Source organism: Sciurus vulgaris, assembly GCF_902686455.1.
Source record: "Sciurus vulgaris genome assembly, chromosome: 9".
NCBI lineage: Eukaryota > Metazoa > Chordata > Mammalia > Rodentia > Sciuridae > Sciurus > Sciurus vulgaris.
In genome coordinates, this window is record NC_136469.1 from 114,406,199 (window position 1) to 114,419,196 (window position 12,998).

Genomic DNA, 12,998 nt, shown 5'->3' on the forward strand with positions numbered 1-12,998 from the left:
GACCTGTATTCCAATGCTTCATTTCTATTCTAAGATGAAGGATTTTAGTTCACTGGGATTACCATAATGAAAGTTTTTTTTTTTTTTTTAAATGGGAACAGAAAATACGGCTTCTATAACAATAAACATGGTCCCCTTCTACTGCATGTATACAAGGTAGTAAAGGAGAACCAAATATTTGCATGCATCTTTGGTTTATCATTACATTTTGTGCTGTTTACTATGTTCCAAATGTACTGTTTCCTGAACACCAGAATCCAGCACATCGCCTGACTTAAGAGGGATCAACCATTGTTTCATAAATGAGTGAATGAATGATGGCCACACAGCCTGGGCATGACTGAAATTTGTTTTATTTTTGCAAAGTATATTGTAGGTTTATATTTACTCTCACACATTGGTAAACATGGGAAGGCAGGATCCAATTTAGATGGGGTAAGATCCATTTGCTTCTTTAGATCATTTATTTAATCTTTCTTGTTTAGAAGATTATTTAAAATTGCTTATTAGAGGACTAATTATTATTGTCTAAATGGAGAGTGACTCTAAATGAAGAAGTCTCAGTTCAAGCCTCTTTTTTCTAAAGTCCCTCTCAAAAGGAAGTGAGTACGAGATGAACCGTAGTAACTTAAGGGACCACAGAGATGAAACTCGAAGCAGGAAGCAACATATTATCAATGCACCGCATGGAGCATGCTGGTGTCATGTGAATAGACATGACGAAAACAGCACTCCTTAAATTGTTTATGGCAATAGTGATCACATTCATTTTAATTTTGCCAGAACATTTCAAGACATCAAAAGGTGAGTATATCATCATACTCTAGCTGTCCTTTCTTAATTTGAAAAATCGTCAGTTAATGGTCACAGAAAAGATCTTTTTGGATACATGCTGTATGTGCTGTGTCTGAAAAACTAGTAAAATAAAAGGAAATTGCAATCTTAGTTGACTGTTATATAGCACAGTGACCAATTCATAGTATTTAGCTATTGTAGCACACATAAAAATGAAAAGAAATATTTAAAATCTGTAGTCTAGATTTTAAATCTTGAGCTTATAATCATCTTGTCACATGATTTCACTCTCTGAATGTTTCCTTCAAAACAGTTTTAAGCATGCTTTTACATTCTGAACTTATTTAGTAGAGAAAGTGACATTTATTATGCTAAAATGCTGAATTCCCTCCATAACAACAATTTTGTGCAAATAATTTACTGCTGCTTTTGGAAAAATAAGAGTATTTAGATATTTCCAAATATAATGAGATACAAATTTAAACAGGTGTGTGTGTGAAAAATGGAACAATATTAATTCTGTAAAAACTCCAGAGAACTATTGCATGACTGCTGAAACTTTAGGTTAGAAAAATAGAGATAAATATAAACCGTATGTTAGTAAAAATTTAAAGACATGGTAAAATGAATGTTTACATGTAATTGTGCTATCTAGCACTTAATAGGAAGAAAAAGTAAAAAGAATTTGCTGTATTCTATCATTAAATAGAAATCATATGAATTTAATAAAATCAGAGAAAAATATATTTGGTGACTTGCAGCAATGAATATTTATTGTTGCATATGTGTGATGCTATGTAATCTGGTAAAAATGTTTTTGCTAATTATATTTGAGGCCATATTGAAATGATTATTTAATGTTGCATATTAAATGATGCTAAGTAGCCGAGTAAAAATATTTTTGCTAAATAAACACCATTACTGCAATTTTGTGAGTGATTGAATTCTTAAAATTTCTTTTGGTTTGCCGCCATGATGTTGCTCAAATTAAGCAATCAGAGCATATATTTTTAATGCTTGATTTCCCTGGGTGAAAACGTGTTACACAGAGAGTAGTTAGAACAAAGAAAAATCTATTTTTAAGCTATTGTGGGCTGAAAGTAAACTCATTCAATAGTTATCTAAGGTAGATACCTATCACCTTAATCAGGTTGGGTCTAATGAAAACTGGAAATTGGCTCAAAAAAGATATAATGACCTATTTGCTAATGATTGGTTAGTGTTTTATGAGAATTAGTGACTCCAAGAACACGCTGATACTCTTCTTTTTTGGGTAGATGCACAGTTCTTTTGGTTCTTTCTCGGAGCGTGACACATGGCCTTCTGGGTTTAGTGACAACAGAGAGATGTCAAGGGCAGCTCAGAGAAAATCACAGGGAGGAGCTGGTGGCAGCTTTAGTGGCCTCTTGTGTTTGTGGGTAGAAGAAAGAGTTTTTATAAAATTCACCTTAATCAAATTCCGTGGCCTAACAGTGATGTGTTGGCACTTCATCTTGTTAATAATTAGCTGTCATTTATCAGGATGTGTTTTCTCTTAGTTTCCCTGGCTCCCAATGCTGCCCTCCCAAACTGAAGATAACAATTTCTTCAAACTCTTTGGGGTGATGGGTATTTGGGAATTTTGCTTCAAGGGAGCCCCATTTGGGACCAACAAACAAGAATGTTTGAACCACCACTGTTTTTTCCTGATGTCCTATGGTGGTAGAAGGAATTTTGCACAGTCGCTACAAGCAAAGAGTGAATTATTAGGTAACATGTTTTGCACATGCAATAGGGCAATAATAAAATGCTTTATATTTTTATCAAGGTTTATGGATCCCCAGGAACAAGTTCATATAGCCTCATTTAATGTAGTCCTATGTTGATTAAACTAAGGAGATTTGAATATAATTGTTTGCATTTTTAAATTATTTTTAATCGAAATATTAGTTGGCCTATAAAATGAATTGAATTGTCTACCAGGGTCTTGCACAAAATAAAGTATTGGTAAAATTATTTCAACAGTAAGCTAAGAGTGTTCTAGAAGTAGGAAAAGTGTTCTAGAAGTAGGAAAATTAACCTTGAGATTCCCCTGTCTAACCTTGCTTTGTCAATTACTTGTGTCACTTTTTTTCCTTCATTTAAAAATGTTCTATTTGCTTTAACTTCCAAAATAAATATTATAAGGTGGTTTTTACTTATGAATTATTCACTGATACCCTGTCTTTAACATGTCAAATGAATTCAAAAGGAATTTTAATGAGGAGTAATGTATTCATGAAGTTTAATAGATTTGATTTCAAAATAATAAAGCCTCTGAAGTCTTAAGTTAAAAATAGAGCACCCATGTTTGATCATTTTTCACCAAGAATGTATCTGAGTCTTCGAATAATCATTAGTAGGAATATTCAATTATCCTAATTATGCAGTGTAAGCTATTTAAGAACGGGAATTTCTTAAACATTGAGTCTTTTAATAAGCTTGCATTGGTATGCACTGGCAAGATAATCTCTTTTGTAGCAGTATTTTTAACCTTTCCATTTATTTAAAAGGCAGCTAAGATACAGTAGTTAATGTAATAGTTTAACATACTTAGATTTCATGGAGATAATGGAGATACAGATGGGAATGGATGTATTTTGATACAGAGTTTCTTGCAACTAAAGGAACTATAGAGCTCTCAAATAAAACTTCACCAATCTGCTTTTGTTGGACTTAGTGTTTAAGAGAGAGGCTTGGTTAACATTTATGTAAATCCCAATGCTCTTTTATTTGTTTATCCTTTCACTTATTAAATGTGTCTACCTGTGTTAGGAACCTGGGGCTGCCAAAATGAAAGGTAAGTCTTCTTTCAAGAAGTTTTCAGTCACAGGGCAGACTGGCAAGCAATTTGAGTCAGTACTAAAATGAGAGTCAGCGCTGAAATTGGGCTGTAAAAACAGCATTATGGGAACATAAATGCAGCTTTCAGGCCTGTCTTGGGGAGGGTATTCATCCTATTTACTTTGACCAAGGAAAATAACAACTGGCGCAATTCCAATGATTACTTAATAGTCCTCTTTACCTGCTTACAAAAGCATTTTATAGGAGAAGGAAAGACCATTGTTGATTTTCAAATAAAATGTTCTAGTATCAATACCTCAAAAATTCCTGAAACCAGAAATGGTAGGGGGTTATACAAACTACTTCCAGTGACTTGTGGTAATGCAGGACAAGAATAGCACAGATGAAAACACCTGATCTAACTTTTTTTTTTTTTTTTGCAGTGCTGGGGATTAAACCCAGAGCCTTGTGCTTGCAAGGCAAGCACTCTACCAACTGAGCTGGATCCCCAGCCCCTTGAAGCTGATTTTATCTAGATGTTTTGACTTCTTCACTTGCTTTTAAGAGCCAAAACTCATAAACCATGTTTACTAGCTTTTATTTCCCCTTCCATTTCATGCTTTTTGATGGAAATGAGAGTATAATGAACAGTAAAATTGAAGAAAACCATGGGAAAAAGAGGTTTATTTACAAATTATAGGATACACCTTGAAGCATAGGGAATAAGTTCTCGTTATTTATGTCCATATTATAAAGACAAGTGTTTCAGGGGTAACTACAATTAATTTCCTAAACTTGCTGTTCTTGATCTCAAAATGGGTACTTCCGTCATATTGATTGGCTCATAAAAATTAATGTTGTCCCCACTAAGGTTTGAAACAACTACTTGGTGTGTGTGTGTGTGTGTGTGTGTGTGAGAGAGAGAGAGAGAGAGAGAGAGACAGACAGACAGACAGGCAGACAGAAGGGGATCTCACTATGTAGCCTGGGCTGGTCTTGAACTCTTGGACTCAAATGATCCTTACCTCAGTCTCTTGAGTGGTGGAACTATGGGTGTGCTCCCATGCCCAACTCACAATTTTTTAAAATTTTAACAAATATTCATATTTCCATGCACCAGGCACCAGGTACTATGCCAAACACTTGCAAATAGTAACTCATTTTAACTCATTAAATATTTCAACTCAGGGGTACCTTAGCATATGTGAAGCTCTGATTTCAGTCTCCAGCTCTCTCATGCAAACACACACACACACACACACACACACACACACACACACACACACACACCGCACAACTTGCTCATGGCAAAGCATCATTCTCAAGAAGAGAATATTCTGAAAATTTTCAGGAAGAAGGAATAAAACTGGATGGATAAGTTTACTCCCTTGTAAGACTTCACTCCCTGAAATTTCTGAATCGTTGCAGTTTTAAAACTGCTACTAGTGAATATGCTATTATTATGTATATATCATAGACAATATGCTGGTTAAAAAAAATGTGATGAAATCTGGTGGTTTTCATTGTTTCTCAAGAACTGGCCTTATTGACTAACCTGTTAGGTTGCAATACCAACAACCCTGGGATGCTTTCTAACTGTCGTCTTCTTGTTTTGGAGGGTAAAAGCTCTCTTAATATACTTTTTGTTTGTTTCATGGGAAAGATGACTTTCTGTAAAACATGAATATGGTGACATCTTCCCCTTACACCATTCTATTTCTTTTATCACCTATGTTTTATCACCAGTGTAACTTATTAGTTTATTACGTATTCTTTAATCATCTCACTTCCCCAAAAGGGAATAGAAGTTACATGAAAAAGCTTTTATTTATTTATTTCTGTTTACTGATGTATTTTAAGCAAAGACAGTGCCCATGATGTTAAGGGACGTTCAATGGTTATCTGTTGCTTGAACAAATTTTCCGAGTCATATTATTAAGGAAATTAAAAAATCCCACCATTGTTGAAGAAAACATTTTTTTTTCTGATCCTCACAACATCTTGTGATTTAAGTCCACCAGGTGTTACCCTCATCTTATATTTTTGAAAGATAAAATTTCATCATAATCTTAGAATTCTCAGATTGTGCAGCCTATGAAATTTGAGATCATTTTACTTAAAAGATAGGTGTCTCTTTGCCCAGAGTCATTTTCAGGGTAATTTTATTATGTATATTTTACTTACCTTGTTTTTTTTTTTCGGTTTTTTTTTATTGTAAACAAATGGGATACATGTTGTTTCTCTGTTTGTACATGGTGCAAAGGCATACCATTTGTGTAATCATAAATTTACATAGAGTTATGTTGTTTGATTCATTTTGTTATTTTTTCCCTTCCCCCCACCCCTCCCACCCCTCTTTACCCTCTATACAGTACTTCCTTCCTCCATACTTGCCCCCCTCCCTAACCCTAACTCTAACCCTAACACTAACCCTTCCCTCCCCCCCCATTATGTGTCATCCTCCACTTATTAGCGATATCATTCGTCCTTTGGCATTTTGAGATTGGCTTATCTCACTTAGCATGATATTCTCCAATTTCATCCATTTGCCTGCAAATGCCATAATATTATCATTCTTTATGGCTGAGTAATATTCCATTGTATATATATACCCCAGTTTCTTTATCCACTCATCAATTGAAGGGCATCTAGGTTGGTTCCACAGTCTGGCTATTGTGAATTGAGCAGCTATGAACATTGATGTGGCTGTATCTCTGTAGTATGCTGATTTTAAGTCCTTTGGGTATAGGCCAAGGAGTGGGATAGCTGGGTCAAATGGAGGGTCCATTCCGAGCTTTCTAAGGAATCTCCACACTGCTTTCCAGAGTGGCTGCACTAATTTGCAGTCCCACCAGCAATGTATGAGTGTACCTTTCTCCCCACATCCTCGCCAACACCTGTTGTTGCTCGTATTCTTGATAATCGCCATTCTAATTGGGGTGAGATGGAATCTTAGGGTGGTTTTGATTTGCATTTCTCTTATTACTAGAGATGTTGAACATTTTTCCATATGTTTGTTGATTGCTTGTAGATCTTCTTCTCTGAAGTGTCTATTCATTTCCTTAGCCCATTTGTCGACTGGATTATTTGAATTCTTGGAGTAGAGTTTTTTGAGTTCTTTATAGATTCTGGAGATTAGTGCTCTATCTGAAGTATGATTGGCAAAGATATTCTCCCACTCTGTAGGCTCTTTCTTCGCAGTGCTGATAGTTTCCTTTGCTGAGAGAAAGCTTTTTAGTTTGAATCTATCCCAGTGGTTGATTCTAGCTTTTATTTCTTGTGCTATGGGAGTCCTGTTAAGGAAGTCTGATCCTAGACCAACAAGGTGAAGATTTGGACCTACTTTTTCTTCTATAATCTGCAGGGTCTCTGGTCTGATTCCAAGGTCCTTAATCCATTTTGAGTTTAGTTTCGTGCATGGTGAGAGATATGGGTTTAGTTTCACTCTGTTGCATATGGATTTCCAATTCTCCCAGCACCATTTGTTGAAGAGGCTATCTTTTCTCCATTGCATATTTTTGGCCCCTTTGTCTAGTATGAGAAAATTGTATTTATTTGGGTTTGTGTCCGTGTCCTCTATTCTGTACCATTGATCTACCTTTCTATTTTGGTACGAATACCATGCCGTTTTTGTTACTATTGCTTTGTAGTAGAGTTGAAGATCTGGTATTGCAATACCCCCTGTTTCACTCTTCCTGCTAAGGATTGCTTTAGCTATTCTGGGTTTCTTATTCTTCCAGATGAATTTCATAATTGCTTGCTCTATTTCTGTAAGGTACATCATTGGGATTTTAATTGGAATTGCATTGAATTTGTATAGCACTTTAGGTAGTATGGCCATTTTGACAATATTAATTCTTCCTATCCAAGAACATGGAAGATCTTTCCATCTTCTAAGGTGTTCTTTAATTTCTTTCTTTAGTGTTGTATAGTTCTCATTGTAGAGGTCTTTCACCTCTTTTGTGAGATTGATTCCCAAGTATTTTATTTTTTTCGAGGCTATTGTGAATGGGGTAGTTTTCCTAATTTCTCTTTCCGAAGATTCATCACTTATGTATAAAAATGCGTTGGATTTATGGGCATTGATCTTGTAACCTGCTACTTTACTGAATTCACTTATGAGTTCTAAGAGTTTTCTGGTGGAATTTCCAGGTTCCTCTAAATATATAATCATGTCATCAGCGAACAGGGATAGTTTGAGTTCTTCTTTTCCAATTCGTATCCCTTTAATTTCTTTGGTTTGTCTAATTGCTCTGGCCAGAGTCTCAAGAACGATGTTGAATAGAAGTGGTGAAAGAGGGCATCCCTGCCTTGTTCCAGTTTTTAGGGGGAATGCTTTCAGTTTTTCACCATTTAGAATGATATTAGCCATGGGCTTAGCATAAATGGCCTTTACAATGTTAAGGAATGTTCCCACTATCCCTATTTTTTCTAGTGTTTTGAGCATGAAGGGGTGCTGTATTTTATCAAATGCTTTTTCTGCATCGATTGAAATAATCATGTGATTCTTGACTTTAAGTCTATTAATATGGTGAATTACGTTTATTGATTTCCTGATGTTGAACCAACCTTGCATACCTGGGATGAAGCCCACTTGATCATGGTGCAGTATCTTTTTAATATGTTTTTGTATACGATTTGCTAAAATTTTGTTGAGAATTTTTGCGTCGATGTTCATTAAGGATATTGGTCTGAAATTTTCTTTCCTTGATGAGTCTCTGTCTGGTTTAGGTATCAGTGTGATATTGGCTTCATAGAATGAGTTTGGGAGGGTTCCCTCCTCTTCTATTTTATGGAATACTTTGAGAAGTATTGGAATGAGCTCTTCTTTAAAGGTTTTGTAGAACTCGGCTGAGAACCCATCTGGTCCAGACTTTTCTTTGTTGGTAGGCTTTTGATGACTTCTTCTATTTCAGTACTTGAAATTGGTCTATTTAAATTGTTTATGTCCTCCTCGTTCAGTTTAGGCAATTCATATGTCTCTAGAAACCTGTTGATGTCTTCGAAATTTTCTATTTTGTTGGAGTATAGATTTTCAAAATAGCTTCTAATTATGTTTTGTATTTCAATCCTGTCTGTTGTGATATTTCCTTGTTCATTCCGAATTTTAGTGATTTGGGTTTTCTCTCGTCTTCTCTTTGTTAGTGTGGCTAAAGGTTTATCAATTTTGTTTATTTTTTCGAAGAACCAACTATTTATTTTGTCAATTTTTTGTATTGTTTCTTTTGTTTCAATTTCATTGATTTCAGCTCTGAGTTTAACTATTTCCTGTCTTCTACTACTTTTGGTGCTGTTCTGTTCTTCTTTTTCTAGGGCTTTGAGCTGTAGTGTTAGGTCGTTTATTTGTTGAGTTTTACTTCTTTTATTAAATGCCCTCCATGAAATAAATTTCCCTCTAAGTACTGCTTTCATAGTGTCCCAGAGATTTTGATATGATGTTTCTTTGTTCTCATTTACCTCTAAGAATTTTTTAATTTCCTTCCTAATATCTTCTGTTATCCATTCATCATATAATAGCATATTGTTTAATCTCCAGATGTTGGAATAGTTTCTGTGTTTTACTCTTTCATTTATTTCTAACTTCAATCCATTATGATCTGATAGAATACATGCTAGTGTCTCTATCTTCTTGTATTTGCTAACATTAGCTTTGTGGCATAATATATGGTCTATTTTAGAGAAGGATCCATGTGCTGCTGAGAAGAAAGTGTATTCGCTCTTGGTTGGATGGTATATTCTATAAATGTCCATTAAGTCTAAATTATTGATTGTGTTATTGAGATCTATGGTTTCTTTGTTCAATTTTTGTCTGGAAGATCTGTCCAGTGGTGAGAGAGGCGTGTTAAAGTCACCTAGTATTATTGTGTTATGGTCTATTTGGTTTCTGAAATTGAGAAGGATTTCTTTGACATACATGGATGAGTCACTGTTTGGGGCATAGATGTTTATGATTGTTATATCTTGCTGATTTATGCTTCCCTTAAGCAGTATGAAATGACCTTCTTTATCCCTTCTGACTAACTTTGGCTTGAAGTCCACATTATCGGAAATGAGGATGGATACTCCAGCTTTTTTGCTGAGTCCATGTGCATGGTATGTTTTTCCCCATCCTTTCACCTTTAATCTATGGGTATCTTTTTCTATGAGGTGAGTCTCTTGCAGGCAACATATTGTTGGATCTTTCTTTTTAATCCAATCTGCCAGTCTATGTCTTTTGATTGATGAATTCAGGCCATTAACATTCAGGGTTATTATAGAGATATGATTTGGTTTCCCGATCATTTGGTTCATTTTTTATTTATTTGTTTGACACTACTTGTTTCCTCCTTTATTTGACAATTCCTTTAGGATAATTCCTCCCTTTGCTGATTTGCTTCTTTGTTTTTCATCTCTTCCTCATGGAATATTTTGCTGAGAATGTTCTGTAATGCTGGCTTTCTTTTTGTAAATTCTTTTAGCTTTTGTTTATCATGGAAGGATTTTATTTCATCGTCAAATTTGAAGGTAAGTTTTGCTGGGTATAAGATTCTTGGTTGGCATCCATTTTCTTTCAGGGCTTGAAAAATGTTGTTCCAGGCCCTTCTAGCTTTTAGGTCTGGATTGAAAAATCTGCTGATATCCGTATTGGTTTCCCCCTGAATGTAATTTGGTTCTTTTCTCTCACAGCCTTTAAAATTATGTCTTTATTTTGTATGTTAGGTATTTTCATTATAATGTGCCTTGGTGTGGGTCTGTTGTAATTTTGTGTATTTGGAGTCCTATAAGCCTCTTGAACTTGATTTTCCATTTCATTCTTCAGATTTGGGAAATTTTCTGATATTATTTCATTGAATAAATTGTTCATTCCTTTGACTTGTTTCTCTAGGCCTTCTTCAATCCCGATAATTCTTAAATTTGGCCTTTTCATGATATCCCATAGTTCTTGTAGATTCTGTTCATGATTTCTTACCATCTTCTCTGTTTGTTCAACTTTGTTTTCAAGGTTAAATATTTTGTCTTCAATGTCTGAGGTTCTGTCTTCCAGGTGTTCTATCCTATTGGATATGCTTTCTATGGAGTTCTTAATTTGGTTTATTGTTTCCTTCATGTCAAGGATTTCTGTTTGGTTTTTTTTCAATATCTCTAACTCTTTATTGAAATGATCTTTTGCTTCCTGTATTTGCTCTTTTAGCTGTCGATTGGTGCGATCATTCAATGCTTGCATTTGCTCTTTCATCTCATCGTTTGCTTCTCTGATCATTTTAATTATGTACATTCTGAACTCCTTTTCTGTCATTTCTTCTGCCATGCTGTCATTGGGTTTTATTGATGTAACATCTAGATTTGTTTGCAGCATTTTCTTTCCTTGTTTTCTCATATTGTTCAGGTATCAGTGGACCGCTGAGATATTGCAGATTTCCTCTATTGACTTACAATGTCCCTGAAGATTTCTATATATATCCCCCCTTAGCCTTCAGTAGGCTGAAGTCTTGGAGGAAGTTGATAATGCGGTGCTCCACAAGGAAGCTGCCTCTCTAGGAGTGGTGTCCTTCAGGTGGGGTATAATCCCTGCTAATGGGCAGAGGTGCCTCCACTTGTTGACCAATGGTCATCCAAAGGGGACCTAGGCTGCGGACTGAGGCAAGGCCTGTTTGGGCCTAAGTCTCTGGTTTTACCGTCCTTGTGGGGAAACCTCACCCGGCAGGGAAGACTCACCCGGTGGGGAGGTGTCGCTGGTCAGTTCCCTCCTAGAGGTTCCCCTCAATTTACAGCTACCGCCTGGGCTGGGCTGCCTTCCTCTGCAAAGTTCCCAGGGGCCCGGCCCTACCTCCTGGGCCTGGGAGCCTCACCCTTCGCAGATAAATCTCCTTAGGCTGCCCCTCCTCAGAGAATCTGCCCACAGGCCTGGAACCTTCGCTCCGCCCTAAGCCTGTCTCTGTGGGGCTCTTCCACCAAGAAGCCTCCTAGATCCTGGGACCCTGCTCTGCACCTAATCGCCTGGCTATGCGGCCCCTCCTCTGAGCAGCCACCTGGGGCCCCGTACAATCGTTCTGAGACCCAGAGACCCGCCACAGGCCTTTCCTCCAGACAGCCGCCCAGTATTCCGGTGTGGTCACTAGGAGTCTAAGAAACTCACTGTGTGCCTCCACCTCCCACCAACCACCCGTAGCCCTGGGCAATCAATCACTCTGAGTCGAGTGACCCTCCCCGTTCCTCCTCCTTCTCCAGATAACCCCCCGGGTGTTCAGGAGCGTTCGCTCTGAGTGGCTCTGAATCCACGTGACCCGCTGCACGGGTCCTCTGGGCAACCGCCCAGAGCTCTGGTGCGGCCACTCAAGACCAAGCGACCCACCACGCTTCTCCTCCAGGCAGCCCCCCTGTGTTCAGGAGCTGTCACTTTAAGTCCAAACAACTCACCACTCGCCTTCTCCTCTGAGCAGCCGCCTGGAGCGCTAATGCAGTCACTGCGAGTCCAAAGGACCCGCCGCGCTCCTCCTCCTCCTCCTCCTACTCCTCCGGGCAGGCCCCGGGGTTCAGAAGTGGTCTGAGTCCAAACAGCTCGCCACACAGCCCCTCCTCTGGCAACCGCCTGTAGCTCTGGTGTAGTCACCCCGAATCCAAGCGGCCGCGCTCCTCTTCCTCCTCCTCGTCCTCAGGGCAGGCCCTGGTGTTCAGAAGCGTCGTTCTGAGTCCAAACAGCTCGCCGCGCGGCTTCTCCTCTGGCAACCGCCTGTAGCTCTGGTGCAGTCACTCCGAATCCACGCGGCCACGTTCCTCCTCCTCCTCCTCAGGGCAGGCCCCGGTGTCCTGAGTCCACACAGCTCTCCTCGCTACTCCTCCCCTGGGCAGCCGCCGGAGCCCCAGTGGTTGCTCCGAGTCCCAGCGCTGTGCCGAGGGGCCTCCTTTACTGCGCTCCCGGTTGTCCGCGTTTACTGCTCCAGCGGGGGGAGGGGCGTCTCACCGGCAGCTCTACTTCACAAAGTTTCCTGCGTTCCGGGACCACTGTCCCATCCGGGACGCCTTCCCAACGGGTGAGAGTCACCCGGCTGCTTTGAGTTGGTCCCAAGTGTCTCAATATCTCCTCTTTTGAATCCTGAGTCCTGGAGCAACATGAAATGCAGCCACCCTCTAGGCCGCCATCTTGAAACCTCCTCTTCTAAGGTTTTTTAAAATTTCTTTCTTTAGTGTTCTGTAGTTCTCATTGTAGAGGTCTTTTACCTCTTTTGTTAGATTGATTTCCAAGTATTTTATTTTATTTTTTGAAGCTATTGTGAATGGGGTAGCTTTCCTAATTTCTCTTTAAGAGGATTTGTCACTTATGAATAGAAGTACGTTCAATTTATGAGTGTTTATTTTCCATCCTGCTACTGTGCTGAATTTACTTATGAGTTCTAGAAGTTTTTTGGTGGAATTTTTTTGAT

The 12,998-nt window shown here is 38.3% G+C and overlaps 1 protein-coding gene across 5 annotated transcripts in view; it reads left to right on the forward strand.

The window, feature by feature from the left end:
* The first annotated feature begins 667 nt into the window (after positions 1-667).
* Positions 668-12,998, forward strand: part of TMEM156 (transmembrane protein 156) — a 131,438-nt gene continuing 119,107 nt past the window's right edge. For all 5 annotated transcript variants that reach the window (XR_013766005.1, XM_079152875.1, XM_079152876.1 and 2 more), the window contains exon 1: positions 668-804. Coding sequence is in view for 4 of the 5 variants with exons in the window: in XM_079152875.1 (XP_079009001.1) it covers positions 717-804 (88 nt within the window). In the remaining variant the exon portion in view is untranslated. The remainder of the gene's footprint in view (positions 805-12,998) is intronic.